Source organism: Carcharhinus amblyrhynchos, chromosome 2, assembly GCF_965287045.1.
Source record: "Carcharhinus amblyrhynchos chromosome 2, sCarAmb.v2.hapA, whole genome shotgun sequence".
Classification (NCBI taxonomy): domain Eukaryota; kingdom Metazoa; phylum Chordata; class Chondrichthyes; order Carcharhiniformes; family Carcharhinidae; genus Carcharhinus; species Carcharhinus amblyrhynchos.
This window is the reverse complement of record NC_137325.1, coordinates 36,793,923-36,819,355: the sequence shown is the minus strand read 5'-3', so window position 1 is coordinate 36,819,355 and position 25,433 is coordinate 36,793,923. Positions and strand designations below refer to the sequence as shown.

The following is a 25,433-nucleotide window of genomic DNA, read 5'->3' as shown; positions in this document are numbered from 1 at the left end:
GATTGGCGCAACTTGTGGGCCGAAGGGCCTCTTTGTGCTGTAGCGTTCTATGTTCTAATAACGAAGGACTTCAATTATGAAGGTAGATTTGGAAGACTGCCCTTGGAGAAGAAAAGATTGAGAGCAGATTTAGATCAAAGTGTACACGTTCCTGAGGGGTCTAGATGGTGAAACGGGAGAAACTTTTCCACTTGGTGGAAGGGTCAAAGACCAGAGGAAACGAATTAAAAGTGAAAGGCAAAAGAAGCAAGGGGTTAGGATGTGGATAGAGCTCCTTGAGATGATGATGGAGACAGATTCAATTATGACTTTCAAAAGGGATTTGGATAAGCACCTGAGATAAATTTTCAGGGTAACAAGGAAAGGGCAGGGAAGTGGAGTTATCAAATTATTCATGCAGAGAGCAAGCACAGAAGGAGTCCTCCTATGCTGTAGCCATTCTATGGTTTTGTGATTCAAAGGAAACATGGGGTTGAGATATTTTTAGAAGACTGCCGCATCAGTTGTTCAACTGTGCTCCTTTCAACATAGTTACCTGCTGGGAGAACAAGATTGGGGAATTTATTCAGCTATTGAGCTATTTTCAGCTATTAGAAATTCAAATTAAATACAAAATTGTATATAACAGCAAGGAATTGATGTACAATTTTATTGCAGAAGTAGGTTCATCTTGAAGATGGGGCTGATTTGTGTCCCGGAAAATTTAGATTCCAAGAGGTTGCATAAAAAAAATCTCCTTTAAATTAGCAAGCATGTGTAAGACTGGATTAAAAACAGCATCCATAATGGACTCCCTGTGCAGAATAAGGATAGGGTGGCAACCAATAATTTAATGAAATAAGGGTACACCAAAACGATATTATTGTATTGATGGCTGACTATGATCCCGAATTTGAAGACAATAATTATAAGGCACATTCTGTACATAGTTTAGTTTAGTTCCGTTTTTTTTTGCATCACAATATAGTACAGTAATTAAATATGATTGGGCAAACCCTCGATAATGATTCAGCAGATGGGAATAATAACTTGCATTAATAGTGTTTTTAATGTAGGAAAATGTTCAAAAGGTGCTTCACTCAAGCATAATTAGAAAAAAAATTGCCAAAGAAGGAGAGGTGACTAAAAACCTGGTCAAATCATTAAGCATATGGCATTTTAAAAAAAAGATTTTGCAATAAAGGTCTAAAATGAATGGTGGTTCTGGACTATAGCCTCAAAAGTGTTAACTTAGAATTTGATGTACAAAAATTACCCATAAAATAGGGTACTCAGTTGAAAAAGCTGCTGCTCGCAGTCCATTTGAGTGTGAAGGGCAAATAGAACTATTATCGAAGCAGGAGAGTTCAATAAACTACAGTATAACATTTTTAATTAACATAGGACTGAGCTAAGTCTGTATTTTTAATTGAGTGGGATTTCTAATGATTTGCAATTAGCAACTTTGAGAAATTAAAGCTGAGTATATGAAATTAGTCAGTGCAGCAATCAACACTTGACCACCTGAGCTTCTGATTAATTGAGATCACACGGGATTCATATTGTCCCATTTTCAAATTAGGTATTGTGTGGACATTGTTGCCCTAGATATTAGGCAAATCACTGCAGTTGGTGCTGGTAGGAGCTGGTTCTATTGTAACAGAGAAAAAATAAAACTGCTTTTTATATGGTGTGAGCTCCACTGGTCTATTCAGATCCTGACATTTATTTATGTGTTACATAAATAACTAGCTACATATGAGCTGCACATTGGGAGGCTAGAACCATCACCAATTCAGTTGGGATATCACTCAGGTGATCAGATTCTGAGTGGACCAAATAGTTGTCCTTAGAAAAGGTCCAAAACATTGAACAACATCTGTTTTTCCACAGATGCTACCTGACCTAAAATATAGACAGAAGTTTATGTTTAATTGTCATATTTAGAACATCTGAAATACTTGATTTCTGACATTTCGTATTATTGTAACTGGCCCAGTCATTCTATAACCACTTGCAATGGCAGGAAGACTTACCTGCCCCTTCTGATGTTTAAACTTGATGCTTGGGGGAAAAATATCTAGTGAGCATCAGGTCAGCAAATGGTAAAAGGGAAAAAGAGTGGGCCCTTAGAATTCCTAACTGATACAAATGGAGGTGAAAATGCAATAACAAGAAATAGGAACAGGAGTAGACCACACAGCCCCTCAAGCTTGCTCTGTTGTTTAATGGGCTCCTGGATGATCTTGGAGTTCAACTCCGTTTTCCCACTCACTCCCCATTTCCCTTAATTCTGTGAGCCCAAAAATCTGTCCATTCTAGCCTTGGATATGTTCAATGATGGAGCATCCACAACCCATGAGATAAAGAATTAAAATATTCACAAACCTTTGAAAAAAAAAGTGGTCAAGAACCATTACAATTTTCCTATTGATACCTTGTGTGGACCCTTTTCAGTAAACTATGTATTTGATAGATAAACCAGAACATATTACTATAGAATTTGTTCTTATTGAACATTAAATACAAATAACTTCTGACTGCGAATGCAAATATATTAGCATTATAGAACCGTTAAGAGCACATTTTTGTGTGATTTTTAGATACCTCATGCTCAATTAAACATTGTGAATCCTCTGCAATACCAATGTGACAGGAACTAGCGATGTACAGTATGAGGAGAAGAATGAAATCAAGCTTACCATCATTGATGGAAAAAAAGCTGGACAGAGAGACTAGTATAATGTGATCTATATAGGTTAAATAGCTGATGGTGAGTACAGAACTAGTTCAGAATGAACCAGCACAAAATGAGACTAGAGGTCAGAAAATTTGTTTCATTAACTCTCGCATACATGTGACATATACTTTCAGCTCAATCAAATATGCCGTTGTTGATTATCGCCTTAAGACAATCCAAGCTGGATAAATGGCTAGATATGGGATTAAAGATGAGGAGGAAAAATATAGATTGAATTACCCTTCAGGCAGGCTGATTTATGCGGGGTTAGTTTGGGTTGAGGAAGATTGTTTTGAGCATGGAACCTGTTTCAGGGTTAATGAAAGAAGATTGAGATACATCAGAGATTTTCAGGGTTACCGTTGAGACCACGGAATTGTATTCAGAATTTTTCATTGTTGAAATTAGGGATATAATTCAAAATAAGAGTTAGAAGTACATTGATAAAGAAAGGAATGGACCATGGAGTGGCAATAATGGATGAGTGGATATAATTTTGTGGGTACGTGGTAGCACAGAACCATGTGGGAGGCACGGTAGCACAGCAGTTAGTACTGCTGCTTCACAGCGCCAGGAACCCGCATTCAATTCCTGGCTTGGGTCACTGTCTGTGTGGAGTTTGCATGTTCTTTCCGTACGTGCGTGGGTGTCCTCCAGGTGCTCCAGTTTACTCCCACATTCTGAAAGACGTGCTGGTTAGGTCCATTGATCCGAACAGGCGCCAGACTGTGGTGACTAAGGGAATTTCACAGTAACTTTGCAGTGTTAATGTAAGCCTTACTTGTGACTAATGAATAAACTTTACGTTGCTACCCATGTAGGTTTCAAGAAAATGAGGGAAGGAGTTCTGTGTTTGTTCACTGTCTTTGTTGTGGGGTTGCTGTGTTAGTGACATTCAGAGAGCTATTCCTGGTGCTGCTTTGTATTATTACAGTGCATTTTTCCACATATATATATATCCATATTTAAGGGTTAATGCAATTCCCTTGTCTGATGGTTGTGGTTCTGATGCTCCACCTTTGCCTTGGCTCTGCTCAAATTCTCCAGACTTGTCCATTCTAATGTATTCCTGGCCAGTCTCCCATTTCCTAAGCTCTGAAAACAAGGTAATCAAAACCTGCCTGGAGTTCGCACATTCTCCTCGTGTCTGCGTGGGTTTCCTCCGGGTGTTCCGGTTTCGTCCCGCAGTCCCAAGGTGTGCAGGTTAGGTTGATTGGCCATGCTAAAATTGCCCTTTAGTGTTCTGAAATGTGTAGGTTAGAGGGATTAGTGGGTAAATATGTAGGGATATGGGGTTAGGGAATGGGTGGGATTGTGGTTGGTGCAGACTCGATGGGCCCAATGGCCTCTTTCTGCACTGTAGCGTTTCTGTGATTTCTATGATACTTTGCTAATATTTTCTTGCCTAAGCATGGTCCATGTCCTTCTATTCCCTGTCATTCTTGTATCTATCCAGATGCCTCTTAAATGTTGTTATAGAATCTGCTTCCACCATCACCTATGGTTGAGTATTATGTTTTGTTTTATAATGTTCCTTTGAACTGTCGCAGGATTGTTTATTACATTAAAGCGCTGTATTAATCCAAGTTATTTTTGTTGTTCCTTGACACCAGGTCGTCTTTGGAATTTTTGGGGCAAGTTTTTAATATTTTTTCACACATTGTCTATCTGTGTGGAGTTTGCACTTTCTGTGTGGGTTTTCTCCTGGTACTCCAGTTTCCTCCCACAGTCCAAAGATGTGCTGGTTGGGTGGATTGGCCATGCTAAATTGACCCTAATGTCAGGGGGATTGGCAAGGTAAATATGTTGGTTTACGGGAATAGGGCCTGGGTGGGATTGAGGTCAGTACAGACTGAAAAGAACAAAGAACAACACAGCACAGGAACAGGCCCTTCGGCCCTACAAGCCTGCGCTTCAGTGAGTGCCTCATTCCAATCCTCCTCCTACCTACAACTTCTGTCTACGCCTCTTGGACTCCACAATAAAGGGATGCAAATTTAGAGAATTATATGTGCACCAGATTAAGGGAGGTCTAATTTAGGGACAATTTGTTAACAACAATCAGCCTAAAAGCATGGTTTTGGGGCGTGGGAGGAAACCGGAGCATCCAGAGAAAACCCACGCAAGCACGGGGAGAATGTGCAAACTCCCACAGACGCCGACCCAAGTCAGAGATCTGACCCAGGTCAATGGTCTCCTTCTGTACAATAGGGATTCTACGAATGTGGGTGTCACAAGCATTTATTGCCTATCACTAATTGCCCTTGAAGATGGTGATGAGCTGCTGTAGTCCATCCATGTGGTGTAGGTTTACCTATGATGCTGTTAGGGAGGGAGGTCCAGGATTTTGACCCAGCAACAGTGAAGGAGGAGGGTTATGATATTAAATTCAAGTCGAGTGTTATGATGCCGTTTGGGAGTGGCACAGCTATTTTCGGGGAGAAACTGAGATTTGTGTGGCTGACCGCTGTTCAGAGTGTGGCTTAGCTTCTGTTATTTTTTGCTATTGAGCAGGGAACATTGGAAGTATGTAGTGCAGAAGATAGTCACTGAAATTTTAGTTTTACTACCTTTTCTATTTAACTAATGAGCTAGGGAAATACTTGTGCTTAGCTTTCTGATTTTAGGCATGCAAAGAAACAGACAAGGACAAAGTTAAAAAGATTGAGCACTGATATGTTCTTTGATTTGTAAATCTATGTGTACGATAAATAATGCTGCTGGAACATAGGTCTGGACTAATGATCCCACCACCATGGCAGCTGGAGAATTTAAATTCTGTTTGAATAATTTGGGGATAAAAAGGAAGTATTAATGATAGTGGCAATAAACTATCGAATTGTCGTAAAAACACATCTGATTCTGTAATGTCATGCTCGGGAAGGAAATCTGCCATCCTTGACTGGTCTAGCAGTGTTTGACTGTTGACCTACAACAATGTTTAACAGCCCTCTGAATTAGTCTAACAAGCTACAAAAAGACACTTTGGTTTCACCCTTATCTGACTTTTTTTTCAAACCGGCCACATAGCATGAACCTAGACATTGAACACAACAAAGGCACACCCACCCATCTACCCTGAGATGCCACCCTCACTAACTAGTCCAGCAATAGCCTGGCAGTCACATTCTCAGAATTATATCTTTCAACCAACATCCCAGACTTCTCCATCGCTATCCCTGGGTATGTGTTGTCCATCCTATAGAACAGATCTACCAGAGATGGCAATACTGTGGGGGACAGGCCGAAGGAATAGTCCTGAAATTCTTACAAAAGAACATAAGAAATAGGAGCAAGAGTAGGCCATCTAGCCCTTCGAGCCTGCCCTGCCGTTCAATAAGATCATGGCTGATCTGGAGTGGCTCAGTTCCACTTTCCTGCTTTCTCCCCATAACCCTTAATTCCCTTGTCTGTCAAAAACCTATCTACCCGTGACTTAAATATATTCAGCGAGGTAGCCTCCACCACTTCAACAGGCAGAGAATTTGAGATTCACCATCCTCAACTCCGATCTAAACTGCACCACCATCCCCCCCCATCTTGAGGCTGTGTCCTCTAGTCCTGCTATCCTTTCTAAGTGGGAAGAATCTCTCTACCTCTACCCTATCCATCCCTTTCATTATCTTATATGTCTCTATAAGGTCCCCCCTCATCCTTCTAAACTCCAGCGAGTACAGACCCAGTCTATTTAGTCTCTCTTCATAGTCCAACTCCCTCATTTCCAGTATCAGCCTAGTGAACTTCCTCTGCACTCCCTCCAAGGCCAAAATATCCTTGCGCAAGTGCGGCGACCAAAACTGCACACACTACTCCAGCTGCGGCCTCACCAGTACCCTGCACAGTTGCAGCAAGACCTCCCTGCTTTTATAGTCTATCCCCCTTGCTATAAAGGCCAGCATCCCATTCGCCTTCTTGATCACCTGCTGCACCTGCAGACTGGGTTTTTGCGACTCATGCACAAGGACCCCCAGGTCCCTCTGCACCGTAGCATGCTGCAGCTTTTCGCCCTTTAAGTAGTAATCCCTCCTACTATTATTTCTGCCAAAGTGGATAATCTCACACTTGCTAACATTATACTCCATCTGCCAGGTCCTCGCCCACTCGCTCAGCCTATCCAGATCTCTCTGTGGACTTTCCCCACCCTCCGCTCAATTTGCTTTTCCACTCATCTTCGTGTCATCAGCAAATTTCGTCACCCTACACTCAGCCCCCTCCTCCAGATCATCTATATAAATGGTAAATAGCTGAGGCCCCAGCACCGATCCTTGCGGCACTCCGCTAGTCACCAACCACTAGTCAGAATAGCTGACTTCAACGTTAATATCAGATCTTATGAGATCTCATGGCCTTAGGCCACACAGAGGAAAGAAAACCTTCTGCTGATTATCAACAACTGCTCTACCTCCACTGAGGGTCAGTACACCTTCATGCTAAACACTATGTGGAATAAGAACTGAGAGCAGCAAGGGTACTGAATGGACTCTGTAGGAAACTTTATTGTCCATCTATGGCTCTGTAGCATCATTGCTGGCCGAGTCCTGAAGGACAGCTACCGGACTGGCATGTGACAGGAGTACCTAGAGGGAAAAATTTACTTGACCTCACCCTCACCAGTCCATCTACACAGATGCATCTATCCTTGGCAGGCAGTGACAACTCGTTCTTGTGAGAACAAAATCCCACCTCCATACTGAGAACACTCCCTCTAACTTGAGTGACACTATCACTGTACAAAATGGGATTGATTCAGATTTAGCAATTCAGAACTGCATCCGTGAAGTGCTTTGGGTCATTATCAGCAGCAGAATTGTATTCATCCACAGCCTGTAAGCTTATGGCTTGACATGAGGCGGCATGGTGGTTAGCACTGCTGCCTCATAGTGTCAGGAATCTGGGTTTGATTCCAGCCTTGGGTGACTGACTGTGTGGAGTTTATATGTTCTCCCTGTATCTGCATGGGTTTCCTCCGGGTGCTCAGTCCAAAGATGTGCAGGTTAGGTAGGTTGGCCATGTTAAATTAACCTTAGTATCCCAAGATGTGTATGTTAGGGGGCTAAATACTTGGGGTTACAGGGTCAGGGTCTAGTTAAGATGTTCAGTCGGAGAGTCAGTGCAGACTCGATGGGCTGAATGGCCTCCTGCGCTGTAGGGATTCTGTGATTCTGATATGCCTGACTCTAGCTGTTTTCCCTAGCTTAATGAATCGTGTAGAAGAACATGCCAGGAGCAGCAGCAGGCATACCTAAAAATAAACTGCAACCTGATGAAGCTAAACAGCATGCTATAGAACAGAGCTGACCAATTGCAAAACCACTGGATCTGATCAAGCTCTGCAATTCTACCATGTTGAGTCATGAATTGTGGCAGCAGTTAAGTAACTAACTGGAGGAGGAAATATGCCCAATTTAAAATGATGACAGAGCCCAGCATGAAAGACAAGACGTTTGCAAATACATTCAGATAGAAGTGCTGAGCTATTGATCCCTCCTGCTTTCTCCTGAGATCCCCACCATCACAAATGCCAGACCTCAACCAATTTGACTCACTCCATGTCTTATCAAGAACTGGGTATGACAAAGACTAGGGTCCCTGACAACATTCAGGCTCTTGGTGCTAAAGACTTCTGTTCCAGAATTAATTGTCACTCTAGCCAAGCTGACCCAGCACAACTACATCACTGGCATCCAACTGACAATGTGGAAAATTTCCCAGCTATTTATGCCTAGCCCGCAAAAAGCACAGTCCGATCTGGCTAATTACTGAATCATCATCCTTTTCTTAATCCTAAGTAAAGTGATGGAAGGTGTTGTCAGAAGTGTTAAGAACATAAGAAATAGGAGCAGGAGTAGGCCATCTAGCCCTTCGAGCCTGCCCCGCCATTCAATAAGATCATGGCTGATCTGTCGTGGCTCAGTTCCACTTTCCCGCCCTCTCCCCATAACCCTTAATCCCCTCTCTTATCAAGAACCCATCAACCCGCTTCTTAAAAATATTTAGCGAGGCAGCCTCCACCACTTCAACGGGCAGAGAATTTCAGAGATTCACCACCCTTTGAGTGAAGAAGTTCCTCCTCAACTCCGTTCTAAACCACCTCCCCTTTATCTTGAGGCTGTGCCCCCTAGTCCTACTGTCTTTTTTGAGCGGAAAGAGTCTCTCCACCTCTATCCTATCCATCCCATTCATCATCTTATACGTCTCAATGAGATCTCCCCTCATTCTTCTAAACTCTAACGAGTACAAGCCTAGTTTATTCAGCCTCTCCTCATAGCTCAATCCCCTCAACTCCGGTATCAGCCTAGTAAACCTCCTCTGCACTCCCTCCAGGGCCAAAATATCCTTGCGCAGGTGCGGCGCCCAAAACTGCGCACAGTACTCCAGCTGCGGCCTCACCAATGCCCTATACAGCTGCAGCAAGACCTCCCTACTTTTATATTCAATCCCCCTCGCTATGAAGGCCAGCATCCCATTCGCCTTCCTGACCACCTGCTGCACCTGCAAGCTGGGTTTTTGCGACTCATGCACAAGGACCCCGAGGTCCCTCTGCACCATCGCCTGCTGCAGTTTTTCGCCACGTAAGTAATAGTCCTTCCTACCATTCTTCCTACCAAAGTGGACCACCTCACACTTGCCAACATTAAATTCCATTTGCCATTTCCTGGCCCATTCGCCCAGCCTATCTAGATCCTTCTGCAGACTCTCCACACCCTCCGCACAATTTGCCTTTCCCCCAATCTTGGTGTCATCAGCAAATTTCGACACCCTGCACTCGGTTCCCTCCTCCAGATCATCTATATAAATGGTAAATAGCTGAGGCCCCAGCACCGACCCCTGGGGCACCCCACTAGTCACCAACCGCCAATCCGAATAGCACCCATTGACCCCCACTCTCTGCCTCCTATTTGACAACCAATCCTCTATCCACGCTAACACCCTACCCCCAACTCCATGTCCCCTGACCTTCTGCAATAACCTCTTGTGAGGTACCTTGTCAAACGCCTTCTGAAAATCCAGAAAGACCACATCCACCGGCTCTCCTCTATCCACTGCCCTAGACACATCCTCATAGAACTCCAGTAAATTTGTCAGACACGACTTCCCTTTAATGAAACCGTGTTGCGTCTGCCCTATCAAGCAATTCCCTTCAAGATGCCTCGCAATTTCCTCCTTAATGACGGATTCTAACATTTTACCTACCACAGACGTTAAACTAACCGGCCTATAATTCCCCGCCTTCTGCCTGGCACCCTTCTTAAACAACGGCGTAACATTAGCCGTTTTCCAATCTTCCGGCACTTCCCCGGAATCCAGCGACGTCTGGAAAATAACCACCAAGGCATCCACTATAACCTCCGCCGTTTCTTTCAGAACCCTCGGATGCATTCCATCCGGTCCTGGCGACTTGTCCACAATCAGCCCCTCCAGTCTGTCGAGCACCACCTCTCTAGTAACAGTAATGTCATTAAGACCCTCCAGTCCTACCACCTTTCCATCGCTAACACCCGGCAAATTATTCACGTCCTCCTCCGTGTTATCAAATGACAATTACTGTTAGGAAGCCATTTTTTAAAAAGTAGAATTTCTAGTGACTGACTTAAAGGAATCTGTACAAAAACAAGTTATGTTTTAAGATTTTTAACAAACTAAAATCAACAAATACTACTCGGGTGACAAATGCACTAAATTATAGAAAAGATAACCCTTGTTAATGACTCTACCCAACTACTAATCTCTCGCTCTGTATAAAGCTGCAGAATTGCAGTTTTATAGGAAACTATCCACAATCATTCCTGGCTTTCAGTGGGTTTAATTCTTCCAATTTTGCTGAGTTTAAAATCTCTTGCCTGCCAAAGGTCCTTTCCATCAGTTTCCTGAGAATTTCCAAATCAGCTTTCAGCAATAAGAGCCACTGTGGTCATTCCTTTTCCCAGCCTCACCATGGCAAATCTCCTTAACTCTCTTAACGTCTACAGGTTTCTTCTCTTTGACCAGTTGGGAAACTTTCCCCAGCATTCTATCTGGAAGCCCTTCCCTCTGCAGACCACATTAGTTGTGTTGCCGCCATTCCTCTATGTCTCTGTCTCTCTTTGCAGGGCTTTTATTAAGACTGACTGGCAAACTGCAAGTCTATAGAAAAACAACAACAGCTGCCTTAGAATCTGTAAGTCTCCCCATTGTATAACAGCTGCCTCTGTTTTGTGTATTTTGTGAAATACACTTCAATAGGATTTAACCTGGGCCCCTGGTCTTCATGGTAACCATGCCCCACAGTTGTTGGCAGAACTTGTCAGTTGACATTACTGCTTTTTACCTTGCATTAAAAAGACAGCCCAAAATCTGATAGTGCTTTTAAAACCTCTTATTTGTAACATTATTTGCCAATAACCTGCTCATGGAAACACAGTTTGTGTTCTGGGAACCACTCTGTCATTACGTGATGCCTTGGTCCAAACACAGAAAATATTTGAATTTGTGAAGTGAGATAAGAATCACTGACACTTGATGTCAAGACAGCATTAGACAAAGTGTGGCATCAAAGATGGCCAATTAAATTTATTTATTATTAGAAATTTGGCAGGTCGTAGCGAACTCTACACATGTTGGGATCATACCTAGAACATAGAAAGATAGTTGGGTTTTTGGAGACCAATCACCTCAGTCCTAAGTCATTGCTGCAGAGTTCCTTGGGGTACTGTCCTCTGCCCAACAATTTTCAGCTGCTTCTTTAATGACCTTCTGTCCATCATAAGGTCAGAAGTGGGTATTTTTGCTGAAGATTGCACAGTGCTCAGTTTTCTTGCCTTCCTCATAATGAAGCAGTCTTTGGCTGCAAAGAACAAGACCTGGACAATGTTGAAGATTTGCCTGGTGAGTAACAAGCAACATTAGGGCGGCACAATAGCACAGTGGTTAGCACTGCTGCTTCACAGTTCCAGGGACTTGGGTTCAATTCCCGGCTCGGGTCATTGTCTGTATGGAGTTTGCACATTCTCCTCGTGTTTGCATGGGTTTCCTCCCACAGTCCAAAGATGTGCCAGTTAGGTTGATTGGCCATGCTAAAACTGCCCCTTAGTATCCTGGGATGCTTAGGTTAGAGGGATATGGGGGTAGAGCCTGGGTGGGGTTGTGGTTGATGCAGACTCGATGGGCCAAAGGGCCTCCTTCTGCACTGTAGGGTTCTATGATTTATGATCTATGATTTGTGCCACACAAATGCTTGGCAATGTCCCTCCCCAATCAGAGAGAGTCTAACCACCTCCCCATGATATTCAGTGGTATTGCTGATGCTGAATCACCCAGCATGAACATTCTGGAGGCCACCGTTGACTAGAAACATGATGCACAAATACTTTGATTATAGGAACAGGTCAGAGGCTATTTTAGGAGTAACTTACTTCTTCACCAGCTGCTCCCCACTTCCCTCAACCAAAAGATTGTTTACCAAATATAAGGCACAAGTCAGGAGCATGATGGAAAACTGTTCACATACATGACTGCAGCACTAACACTCTAGAAGCTTAATTGCACTCAGGACAATGTAGCCCACGTTATTAACACACCACCTGCCATTTTAACATACACTTTCTCCACCACCAACACTGTACCACTTGTAAAATGCATTGCAGCAACTCACAAAAGCTTCTTCAACAGTACCCTCCAACACAGTAGTGTCTATCAGCTTGAAGGATAAGGGTAGGTGGTGCACAGGAATACCTCACCTCCAAGTTGCCCTCCATTCAAACTTGGAACTCTATCGATAGTCCTTGGCCACAGTTGTTGGCCTAGAACTCCCTAGATTAACACCACTGCAGCTGCACCTTCATGAAGACTGCAGTTGTTCAAGAAGCAGACTCCCCACTATCTCCTTGAGGGCAATTGGGGATGGGTAATAAATGCTGGCCTTGTCAGTGAGGTCTGCCTCCCAATATTCCTGGTCCTGCTCAGTTAGGAGCTTTGAGAAAAGGCAATGCTGCTTCCTTATGGGTTGGGAAGTCCAGTGCAAGTTCGATGTCAATGGAAGCTAGAATTTGAACTGTGGGCTCCAAGAAAAGTTCACTAGAAATAATATCGCAACAAAGAACACTGTTTCTTTGTATGTAAGCAATCTTTTGGTAATTAATAATTGGTACTGATTGATATACATTTCAATTTGTCTAGATCTACAACCTGCTGATGCTGTAAAATGGTCGATCTTGCCAAAAGACTGCTATTTCTCAAGAATTCAGCTTTTCAGCTGAGGGAAACATGTCCAGCAGAGGCACGTTACCTCTTGTAAGTAATGTACATTTGGCTAACTTTAACCAACTTCTTTCACTGATTCTGTTACCATATTACTGATCAATTGGATTTAAGACTGTACTGTAGAGATTATGTCCTGCCAAATTGAGATGTTTTAGATTAGAAACACAGAAACTAGAAGTAGGAGTATGCTATTCGGCCCTTTGAGCCTGTTTCACTAGTCATTATGATCATGGCTGATGATCAAATTCAGTATCCTCATTTCCCACCCCCCCCCCCCCCAAATATCCCCTGATCTCTTTAACCCTAAGAGCTATTTCTAAGTTCTTGAAGTCGCACGATTTGGTCTCAATAACTTTTTGTGGTAGTGAATTCCACACATTCACCACTCTCTGGGTGAAGAAATTTCTCCTCGCCTCAGTTTAAAAAGGTTGACCCCTTATTCTCAAACAATGACCCCTGGTTCTGGACTCCTCCACCTTCGGGAATATTTTTTCTGGATCTACCCTGTCTAACCCTGTTAGAATTTTATAAATTTCTATGCGATTCCCTCTCATTCTTCTAAGCTCCAATGAATACATTTCTAACCAACTTCATCTCTCTTAATATGGTAGACCTGCCATCCTAGGAATCAGCCTGATAAATCTTCACTGCACTGTCAGTATAGTAAGGCCATCCTTCCTCAGATAAGGACACCAAAGCTGCACAGAATACTCCAGGTGTGGCCTCACCAACATCCTATACAATTGCAAAGTGGATTTTAAATTGATCCACCTTTGGGTTGACCAGATAGTTTGCAAATAATCTGACTGACTGTGCCAGTCTATTCATAACACCTGTTTGTAAACTGCTAAAAATATATTTTAAAATACCTTAAATCAAAAAGATTTGTGATTTTGACACATCCCCTTTTCAATCTTTTTTCAGTAGTTAACTTGCATTTCAGGGCGGGAGCTCACTGCGCAAATGAGACAAGCAAGCAGTCTCCATGCTTGTAATAATCACCACTTTAAAGTAAAGGAGAAATTAGTTTTAAACAAAATGGTAACCACGTTCGTACAGGGGAAAAGTGGAAATCCAATTTTGTCCATTTTGGATGAATGTCTCTATAATTAGATCAGCACTGTGTTAATGTTCCCACCATGACCCCTCTTAGAAGCTTTCCATATATTCATTATATGGAGATGTTGGAAGCTGTGTACAGATATTTTCTAATTTGACACACAGTGAATGATTGTGAAGTACTAGGGAATCTCAAAAATCATTCCTGATTATTTCAACTTGCTCACAAAAAGAAAAGTTTGCCTTGTCATTTTGGGCATCACAGAAATTGAAATGCTCTAAACTGCTTTGGGAATGGAAGCAATTTTCACAGTAACTTTATTGCAGTATTAATGTAAGCCTATATGTGACACTATTAAATAAACTTTAAGTGCTGTTCCATTTCTTAGTTCATGGTTCTTCCTCCCCAGGTCTGAATGTCACAGGATGCTGGGCAGCTGCAGATAGCCTAGCCAAAAGTGTATGAGTTAATCATACTGCTACTTTTCAAAGTAACTTTTTATTCCCAGCTGAAGGGGATTCAAATGGAAGTAACTATTGGTGAATCATGTTGAATAAATTGTAATTCCCCGTCTGCAGTATTCTTTTAAAGCAACAAAGTTGCTGTAATCATGGCTTCACTAAAACTTTCTAAACCAAAGCTTTTCTGAGTGGGTACTTAGGACCTTAAATTGTCTTCAATATTTTGTATTTTTCTATAATTCTTGACTTATTAGAACATTATTTCAGTCCTATTATAATACAGAATCACAGAAATGAGAATATTTGGCCAATCAAATACACCAGCTCTTCAGCAAGCGTCATGACATACTGCCATTCCCCTACCTTTTCCCTGTATCCCAGCACACTTTCTATTCAAATAGTCATCTAATGTCTTCTTGAAGGTCATGATTGAACCTGCCTCCACCACACTTCAGAAAGTGCATTCCCTAGACTGGAACCATTTGCTGAGTGAAAAAGCTTTTTCTCCCATCACACTTGCTTCTTTTGCAAATCACTTCAAGTCTGTGCCCTCTAGTTCTTGATCCTTTTATGAGTGGGAAAAGTATCTCCAACGATTCTGTCCCACCCCCTCATGATTTTGAACATCTCTATAAAATCTCCTCTCAGCCACCTTTTCTCAAAGGACAACAATCCCAACACTCCAATCTATCCTCATGACTGAAGTTTCTCATCCTTAGAACCATTCCTGCAAGCCTCTTCTGCACTCTATCCAGTGCGTTCAAGTCTTTCCCATAGTGTGGTGCCCAGAATTGTACACAGAGCAGTAAGGTTTAACTTCTAAAAGTTCAGCATTACCTCCTTGCTCTTGTACTCAATATATATTTTGCAATGAAAGCACTCTTTCTTTTGTGTGCTGCCTTTGAATTCTGAGTAGGTTAATATGGGCGGAGGTGTCAGTATTGCATAAGTTCAGTAGGAGTGTGTTAATGTTTGCAAAGGTCTCCGGGAGGCATAGCAGTATGTCCAGGAGGTTTGATGTAATGTGTCAACATTTGCAAGTGTCTTCAGGAATATATCAATATATGTTGGGATTTCAGGGAATGTATCCATCACATGAAGAGGATACCACCGTGCAGAAGTTTGGGAATCGGTATTAAAATAAATCTATTGTTTTAAACTAAGCTGACCACTGTACCTGTACTACTGTTTTCAGTAAATAGAAATTTTATAAATTACAGTGATTTCAAAATAAAGTACGTGTTTGTGTGTTGGTGTGCTAAATCCATGTTGAAATCTTTCAGCTTGTTTTTACATAACATTCAAAAAGCAATTGTTTCAAAATGACCGCCAAAGATCAATGGAGAGAATAAGGTGATATATCATTGTCAAATGTACCTTAATTATTCTAGAGAAGCGAATTTAGAAATATCGGAATAGCTGTAACTCAAACATTTCCTAAAAATCACTGATTAGGGTGATTACAGGGGAGCATTCTTGCATTGTTAGGTTTTATAGGCCTGAAGCTCAGCCTACCTACATCTTGTGGCCATCTTTGCTGCCGGTACCAATTCCTTGCCAGTGTCAGGTGTTTGTTCAATTTTAAGGTGATATTTTCTCTGCCTGTTGGAATATAAATAGAGTCCTACCAAAGCAAAAGAAAGCTGGTATAGATTATTCAGATTTTGAACACTTAGTTATCTGTTAAACCTTAAGCTTTTTGGTGATCATTTTGTGAAATTGTATTGCATCATTCTAAGAGCTAAGAATTCTAGATTATGGAAATGTGAAATTAAAACAGAAAATGCTGGAAATACTTGAGTTTGGCAGCATCTGTGGTGTGAGAAAGAACGTTAATGTTTCAGACTCTTCTCCAGCTCTTTGCACAGGTGCTGGACCTGCTGAGTGTTCCCAGTATTTCTTACTGCATAATAAAGTCTTGGTTTAAATAAATTTTTATTTTTTTTTCTTTCAGGTGGACGCATCAGTCTGTAACAGGTTAGCATAAAACATTGTGCTGTTTCATTGTTTGGATTGACATGCAAATTTTGAACCAAATTTCATTAACCATGCCTGTTCCTTGCAGGAATGCAAGTTAAACAAGAAGGAGTGTGTAGCCACTGCTTCGAAAGCTTTTTTCTTGGAAACCACAGAGTGCGACTGAAACCCAAAAGGAGGATGATGAGGCAGATAAAAAAGCTACTGCAACATGAAGCAGCCAATTGGAAACTTAATTTCAAACAAATACGCCAGCTGCAGAAATATAGAAACTCTAGGAGTACATTGGTAAGATTTGAACCAATCCTCTCACTGTGTAAGCAACTGCTGTTATTTTTACCCTGATTTTTCTCTCCGTTTTCACTATATCTTTGAGCTTCAACGTCCTAGAGCAAATTCTGGCCTTCAAGTCAAATAGGGCTGTCTGACACTGAATTAGGATAATGTCCAATATATATAGCAAACACCATAGAATTCAATGTGGATATGTCACTGTAGATAAGTGGGCCTAAAGCAGGAATTTCTTTCTGGAGCAGCAGAGTCTTTTTAACATTTGTGTGTGTGAGACACTGTAGGTCACTGTGCTGTCCTACCGTAGGAGGAGCTTTGGAAAAAAAAATCGCTTTGTCTAACTGTTTTTATTTGTCATGTGATGTGAGCATTGCTAGCAAAGCTGGCATTTTTATTTTGTCCATCTCTGATTACTGAAGAAGATATTGGTGAGCTGTTGCTTTGAACCACTGCAGTCTGTATAACTACTATGCTGTTAGGAAGTGATTTCCATGATTTTGACTCAGCAACAGTGAAGGAGCATGATATAATTTTGGTTCAGGACGATGCATGATTTTTGAGGGGAACCTGCAGATGATAGAGTTCCTGTGCACCTGATATTCTTGTACTTCTTGGTTTCCCAAAAGGAATCAGGAATTTTGAAACAATCAAGAATCTAAATGAGTGCAATGCTGGAGAGTGTTTTCCTTTGTTTACCTTGCTGCAGCAGGGAGAATTTAGACAACACCTGGATTTGTAACTGCTCACAGTGATAGGTTTGCAATGCTGTTGGATTCTGAATATTGTCATTTGTACTGAGGAATTCAGATGGCTATAGAGGACTACATACCTATCATCATCTGTACCCTATTCCTTTCCTGTAAAGTAGTAATAACTGCACTATTTAAAGGTAATTTAAATGATATCATGCTTTTGAGACAACCTGAGGATGTGATATGGTGCTATTTAAATGAAAGTTCTTTCTTTCTCTTATTACCAATGTAACAGATGCCATCAGATCTATTAGGAAAATAGTGTAAAGTATGAAGTAATTTTCAACTTCAAATTTGGCACAAAGGGAATGCCAGCTATTCGGACCTACAAGTTTTTAATCATCTTAAAAGATCAGAAAAATATTCTTTGTACATCGTCTTGTTACAAGGTACAACACTGCATCAATTTTTTTATGGTTACAATGATGGAGGGAGGGAAAGAATTATTAGCTTTCACTACTTCCAGGATGTATGATCTATAAAATCTTCTGATTCCATTTTCTGATATTTACTGTATTTGGGCATTTTAGCAAATCTACATGCTGACTCAGATATACTTCTATCTGAACATCCAACTCAACAGATTCTTGGGCCCATGAGACACAGGGTGACCACCCTTTTTTGTTACTTTTCCTGGTTTGGCGTACCCTCTTTATGAAGCGCGTCTCATTGCCTGACATGATCCACTTCATGTCTCTTTTCTTCAGGTACACTCTATCCCGCTACTTCCATCACTACCTTTTGACTCTCGCTGTCCAATACTTAGTTTCCATGTTTTAACTTAAATTCTGGACCAAGACTCAGACAAGGCCACCTTTTACCACTTGCTTGTACTCCATACTGTGTGTATACCCCTACACCATTCCAACTCCAATTCTCTGGACTGAAGTCATCCCCAAGTCAGAACTACAGTATTGAGCTCCCATTTCCCTAGTCTTTTAACCTCTTTTATATCAGGAGTGTTATTGATTTTTCTCAATTACTTGATTGCCACATTTGTAACTAGCAAAACTTTGAGTCTCCCAACCTAGTTATTCCACTTTGTACAGCCCTGTTTTTCATTCCCTCAACAGACACAGCTGTTAACACTGTTGCTTCACAGCCCCAGGATTCATTTTGGTGTCTGCATGAGTTTCCTCCAGGTGCTCCGGTTTCCTCCCACAGTCCAAAGATCGTAAAATCCTACAGAGTGCGGGAGAAGGCCATTTGGCACACTCCCACCTTGGCCCTATCCCCAAACTCCATGCATTTACCCTAGCTAATTCACCTGACACTAAGCTGCAATTTTAGCATGGCCAATCCACCTAACCCTCACATCTTTGGACTGTGGGAGCACCCAGAGGAAACGCGCACAGACATGGGAAGAACGTGCAAACTCCATACGGACAGTCACCCAAGCTGGGAATCGAACCAGGTCCCTGGCACTGAGACAGTGGAGCTAATCATTGTGCCACCCCAGATGTGCAGGTTAGGTTGATTGGCCATGCCAAGTTAGTGTCAGGGGGATTAGCAGGATGAATATGAGGGGTTACAGGAATAGGGCCTGGATGGGATTGTGGTTGGTGCAGACTCAATGGGCTGGAAGGTCTTCTGCACTGTAGGAATTCTATGAATAGACAGAACAAAACAATTTGACAGTCAACAGATCTGAGAAAAGCTCTGCATTCCTGCCATGGCAAGTCATGAATGGTAATGGGCAATTAAACAAGTAATTGGATGAGGCAACTCCGTGAACATCCCTGTCCACAATAATAAGTCAGCCCATCGGTCATCTTCAGTCAGAAATGGTTGATCCATCTTGGTCTCTTCCTGGGCTTCACATCAAAGAGGCCGGTCTTTAGCCAATTTGATTCACTCCATGTGATATCAAGAAATGTTTGAATGCATTAATACTCTAAAGACTATGAGATGTCGCCAAGGCTCAGCTTATTACTGAGGATTGGTGCACAAGAATTAGCCACATTCCCAACCAAGTTGTTCCAGTAAGGTTACAGCACTGGCAACTACTCAATGTGGAAAGTCACCCATTTGTCCTGCTCACACAAAGGAGAGCAAATCCAATCTGGTCAGTTATACCATCAGTTTACTCTTAATCACCTACAGGGTGATGGAATATGTCATTGACAGTGTTAACAAGCACTAACCTGCTTACCAATATTTAGTTTTGAGTTCCACAGGGGTACAGGGTTCCAGATCTCATTATAGCCTTGACCCAAGCGTGGACGAGTTGATTTTCAGAAGTGAGCGCGATTGTCCTTTTCATCAAGGCTGTATTTGATAAAGTGTGGCATCAAGGAGCCCTAGCAAAACTGAAGTCAATGGGACTTTGTGTGTGTGTGGGGGGGGGAGGCGGGGGAGGGGGGGGGGGGGAGGTGGTGCAGGAGAATGTTGTGGTTGTTGAAAGCCAATCATCTCAGCCCCAGGAGTTCATTGCATGTGTTTCTCAGTGTAGGCCCAATCATCTTCAGCTGCTTCACAACTGATCTTTCCTCCATCATAAGGTCAGAAGGAAGGATGTTAGTTATGGTTGCATTGTGTTCAGTGTATTACACAACTCCTCAGATACTGAAGCAGTCTATGCTTGCATGCAGCTAGACCCAACAACATTCAGGCTTGTGATAAGTGGCATTCATGACATGCAGATGCAAGATAATGACCATTTCCAACAAGACAATATCCAAATATCTCCCCCTGACTTTCAATGGCATGACCATGTTGAAACCCACAATATCAACACATTGGGCCTTAACGTTGACCAGAAACTTAACCAGACCAGCCATACAAATAGTGTGGCTATAAGAGCAGGTCAGAGGCTGGGAATTCATCTCCTGTCTCCTGTCTTCTCTCCATATCAGTTCCAATATGTCACTAGTGGCTAACATTCCATAACTAGATGAACACTTTCAAGATGGAGAAATGTAATGGTTAATTACTTGGCCTCAAATTCAGTCTAATCCTCTACTCTTTTCAAATCAATGGGCATCTATGGTTCATATGTGAGGCTCGATAAGAATGTCAGATCTCATTTCTGCCTCTGCAATTAATGACCTTCACACTCAGAAAAGCCTGGTGTTTATTTATTCAAATTGATTTTTTTTTAAACTGCAAAACATTGTTTATTTAAATGTCCTGATTTTTGTTTCAACTCCTGTTCTCGAAAGGTCACAGGAAAGCACTTTAACCAAGGACAATATATGGGGTCAGGTGACCTGCCTTTTGAAGTTGAAGAGCCTGCTGCCATACACTTTGAGGCTCACACACACAAGTAACTGTAAGAGAAAAGATTGAATAGTGGTAAAAAGAGAAAATTGGCATTTTTTTCCAAGTCTGTGGTTTTAAAAAGTTTGGCTTCAAAATGCAATGTAATGAAGCCTGACTGGAAAGGAACATAATTTATTACAGAACACGGAGTGGTGTACACGCTAGTTCCTACCCGTTGCTACTGCTCAGCAGGCCCAGTCCAGGGCCTGCCTTATAAAAGGCACAGGTAATATGTTCCTGTTGAGCAGGCCACAGCCTGTTACCAAGGGAACTCCTACTCAGTGAGCCCCAGAAGGAAATCAATCAGTGATTTCCCCATGGACTTCGTGAGGGTATAGCCTTGTATGACCCTGCCATGTTTCCTCAAATAACTCCCAGAATCCCCAGAGAGCCATTGCCAAAGTTCCTCACATGGACTATATCTCCTGGTTTGAAGTCTGTCTAATCTCTGATCATCATGGCCCCTTTCCTGAGCTTCTTGTTTTAACTCTTATGCTGCTGACCAAATTTGAAAACGGCAGTTTGGTCTGTAGTGTTCCTCGTTGTTCGGTCGTTGGTACGCTTCTTTGCAGTAATCTGTTCCGTTCGGTATGACGATGGCCAAATTTGAAAACATCAGGCTATGGCTAGTCTGAAGGCATCAGTCCATCAATAGTTCCGCTGGGCTCTTTCTGTCATCATCATAAGCAGCGTAGTCCTACAGTTTAAAAAGAAAACTTGCGAGCTTTGTTTCTAGAGAACTTGTGGTTTCTTCATGCCACTTTTGAATGTCTGGACCGTCTGCTCAGCCAGGTCGTTTGAAGATGGGTGGTAGGGTGTCGTGTGGATGTGCCTTACTCCGTTCACCCTTAGGAAGGTCTGAAACACCTCATTGGTAAATGGGTCCCGTTTTAAAAATTAAAAACATGGAATCCATAAATGGCTGTACAACATCTGCATGTACTCGCACTCACGATCTCCCTGGCCATTCCAAGGGTGCGCCGAGGCTACTGGTGGGGCCTTCTGCATTTCATGATAGGTTTTGCACCATTTGACCAGGTTTGCGATGTCACTGTCTATGCCAGGCCACTGGACATAGCTCCTTGTGCACATTTTCATCTTTGAAATTCCTGGGTGGTCATTGTGCAATTCTTGAAGTAGCGGTCGCTGGCCTAGATGCAGGACAGCCACATGGGCTGCTCACAAGATGACGCCATCTTCTATACTCAACTCCTGATAGAAAAATAAGGTTTCAAATCCTCTGAGGTACATTATCACGTTGATCTGGAACACACACTCTTTTCCTTTTTGATGGGACGCCAGCATCAGGAAAAAAGGTGTAAAACCTCCTCCAAATCTTCCTTTGCAGTAGCTCCTGAGATTAAAATGTCATCCAAGTAGAGTGCACTCCGGTCAGCCCTTGATGGATGTTCTCCATCACCATTTGAAAAATGGTGCAAGCCAAAGACACCCCAAAGGGCAAGTAAGTAGACTCATACTGCCCTTTTGAGTATTTATCATAGAAACCCTACAGTGCAGAAGGAGGCCATTTGGCCCATTGAGTCTGCACCGACCTCAATCCTAACCAGGCCCTACCCCCATATTGCTAGATATTTATGCGCTATTCCCTCTAACCTACGGATATCATGACTCTAAGAGGCAATTTTAGCATGGCCAATCAACCTAACCCACAAATCTTTGGACTGTGGGAGGAAACTGGAGCACCCAGAGGAAACCCATGCAGACATGGGGAGAATGTGCAAACTCCACACAGACAGTGACTCAAGCCGGAAATCGAACCCAGGTCCCTGGAGCTGTGGGGGAGCAGTGCTAACTACTGTGTTACTGTGCTGCCCCATTCTTCCTGTGTGACATTCTACCTGGAAGACACTTCCAGCTTCAGTTGGAGGTAGGCATGGCTTGTGTCTAATTTGGAAAACATGTGACCTGACCTCCCCCCGCCCCCAGCCAGCTTTGTATACAAGTCTTCTACGCACGGTATAGGGTATCTGTCTAAGAGGAAAATTTGACAGTCAATTTATAATCTCCACAGAGATGGACCAAATTGTCAGGTTTCAAAACTGCAACAACTGGTGTGGCTCATTCAGCAGATTTTATTGGGCGTATATTGCCAAGTTCCTTTCAGATGTTCCAATTTGGCATCTAATTATACACACAGAGCATAGGGGACCAGTCGTGCCTTAAAGTATTTAGGTTGGATCTCTGGATCCACATAGATTCAGTAGCCTTTACTGGGGCAGACCCTATGACTACAAGTACAGCACGGGTATGCTCACTCTTCAGTTTATTGTGGAGAGACTTCCTGTCTAGTTTCAGAATCTCTCGGCCTCCAACAACAATCACCCTTCCTTGCCAGCCCGAGTGGTTGTCCTGCGTCTAGGCAGCGATCACTACTTCAAGAATCGTACAATGGCCACCCAGAATCTCTGGGTCCACGTAGATCTTGGCTAGGGCCAAGATCTTTGAGGCCTTCCTGAAACACTTAAGGATACTTCCCAGTGACTTAGTTTAAATTGCTAGTATCCATCTTAAAGATCTGTTGCCAATCCAGGCAGATTTTCTATCACCAGTCTCTTCCCAAAAGACTGGACCCTGGTCTTTGCACCACTGTGGGGGAGTCAGACTGCCTGTTGTCTATGTGTACATGATTACAGTGGTCCAACACAATACGTATGGACAATCCAGCTGTGGTGTCCCACAGGCTTAAAGACGATGCATAATTGGAGTCGCCTTATGATTTGCTTCCTAATAATAAACAACAGCCCCTGTGTGTGTCTCCATGTTTAGTGGGTGGCCATTTACCTGGCGTTTGATCTTGATTGGAGCCACTTTGGGTGTGGCAATGCAATTTAGCTGCACCTATTCCTCTTCTCCAGCTGGTTTATTTGCAAAACCCTGTCCTGATGTGGATTATGCCTGGGCAGTACACATTTTGCCAATTTCAGCAGCTTTGTCTGGGGCAGACCGTGTGACTTCAAGTGCAGCAGTTTATTGTGGAGAGACTTCCTGTCTAGTTCCAGAATCTCTCGGCCTCCAACTCCAGTCACACTTCTTTGCCAACTGGGGACTTGGTTCTGCAATATGGGGTCACTCTGAGGGCTGTACTGTCTATGGCCTCTGAAGCTCCGGGCCCCTGTTTTCGCAGGAAGGGGCATAATTCTATGGCTTTTTTGAGACTTAGAGTTGGTTCAGTCAGTAGCTTCCTTGGGGTCACAATATTATTAACTCCACTTACTTAACAATCCTTTAACATTTCCGGAAGTGCTGACTCGTATTCAGTGTTCTGCCAATATCCACAGTCTCATCAAGAATTCAGTGACTGGTTCCCCAGAGTCCATTTGCCATGTTAAACATCTAATGCTATAATATAACAGTTTAAGGTTGAAGAGGTCTGATACCATATCTACCGATTCATCAAAAGACTTTGAATTGGGGCTGCCAAGTAGGTTAAACTCCTAATGATGCTGAAAGTCAGGGCCCCACAAGTGGTCAGGAAAATGAGTTTCCAAATTCCCAATTAGCAACATTTTCATCGTCCCCCCCCATCACTGTCTTACCGGGTTAATTGAAAGGCGAGGCTGTCCAAAACTTTTCTTGTTCTTTGTCGCTTATGTAATGACTCAGGAAGGCCGACTGGAAAGGAATGTAGTTTATTACAAAATGCCAGAGCAAAACCACCACCGTGGTGTACGCACACCAGTTCCTACCTGCAACTACAGTTCAGCTGGCTCAGTCCTGGGCCTGCCTTACAAAAGGCTCAGGTAATGAGTTGCCTGTTACTAGGGGACCTTGTACTCTGCAAGCCCCACAGAAAGATCAATCGATGAGTTCCCCATGGACCTTGTGGGGGCTATCACAGAAAATAAAGGAAGAGAATTTGGATTTATACACCACCATAGCATATAATCAATGGTAATTTTGAAGAGTAATCACTGCTATATAGACAAATTGGCAGCCAATATGTGCTCCCACAGATAATGAGTTAATGTGTAGGTGAATAACAAGATAATCTAAGTTCATTGTAGTGAAAGTTGAGGAATATAGAGTACTCCCTGCTCCTCTTGATATCACCCTGGGAATGCTTACATCTATCTGAGCAAGAAGATTGAGACTTTATTTAATATGTTGCCTAAAAGGTGGCATTTCCAATACTGCAGCAGTTCTTCAGTAATAGATTGAAATGTCTTTCTAAATTGTGTTCAAGCCTGTGGTGGCACTTGAATTTACAACCTCTGACTCCATGGCAACAACTGATCGTCGTTCACAAAATGGATATATTTGGTATTCACTACTGCCCCTAACCTTTTTCTTTGGCAATCTACGTTTTCTCCCCTGTAAATTTACATCCTGCTCTTATCAGTTTTCTCTTTTCTGTTTTTTGAAAGATATTTTACAGTTTCATGAAAGCAAGGGAGCATTGAAAAACTTGGGCCGCATTGTGGTTAGCATTGCCTCACATCACTAGGGACCTAGATTTGATTGCAGCCTTGGGTAACTGTGTGGAATTTGCATGTTTTCCGTGGGTTTCCTCCCACACTGCTGAGTTGTGTGGGTTAGATTGATTGGAATATACTAAATTGCCTCTTTGTCAGGAGGCAAATACTAGTGATGTGTTTACAGGATTAGGGCTTGTGTGGGATTGTTATCTGTGCAGGCTCAGTGGCCCAAATGGG

At 42.5% G+C, this 25,433-nt stretch overlaps 1 protein-coding gene across 3 annotated transcripts in view; it reads left to right on the top strand.

The window, feature by feature from the left end:
* rmp24 (ribonuclease MRP subunit p24) overlaps window positions 1-25,433 on the top strand; it is a 59,164-nt gene that overhangs the window by 8,022 nt on the left and 25,709 nt on the right. For 2 of the 3 annotated variants that reach the window (XM_080204470.1, XM_080204482.1), the window contains exons 2-4: window positions 12,875-12,988; window positions 16,434-16,456; window positions 16,545-16,744. In XM_080204470.1, the coding sequence (XP_080060596.1) occupies window positions 12,900-12,988; window positions 16,434-16,456; window positions 16,545-16,744 (312 nt within the window). In that variant the 5' untranslated portion in view covers window positions 12,875-12,899. Of the gene's footprint in view, window positions 1-11,447; window positions 11,585-12,874; window positions 12,989-16,433; window positions 16,457-16,544; window positions 16,745-25,433 lie in introns of those variants that run through there. The other variant, XM_080204475.1, reaches the window with a different exon arrangement.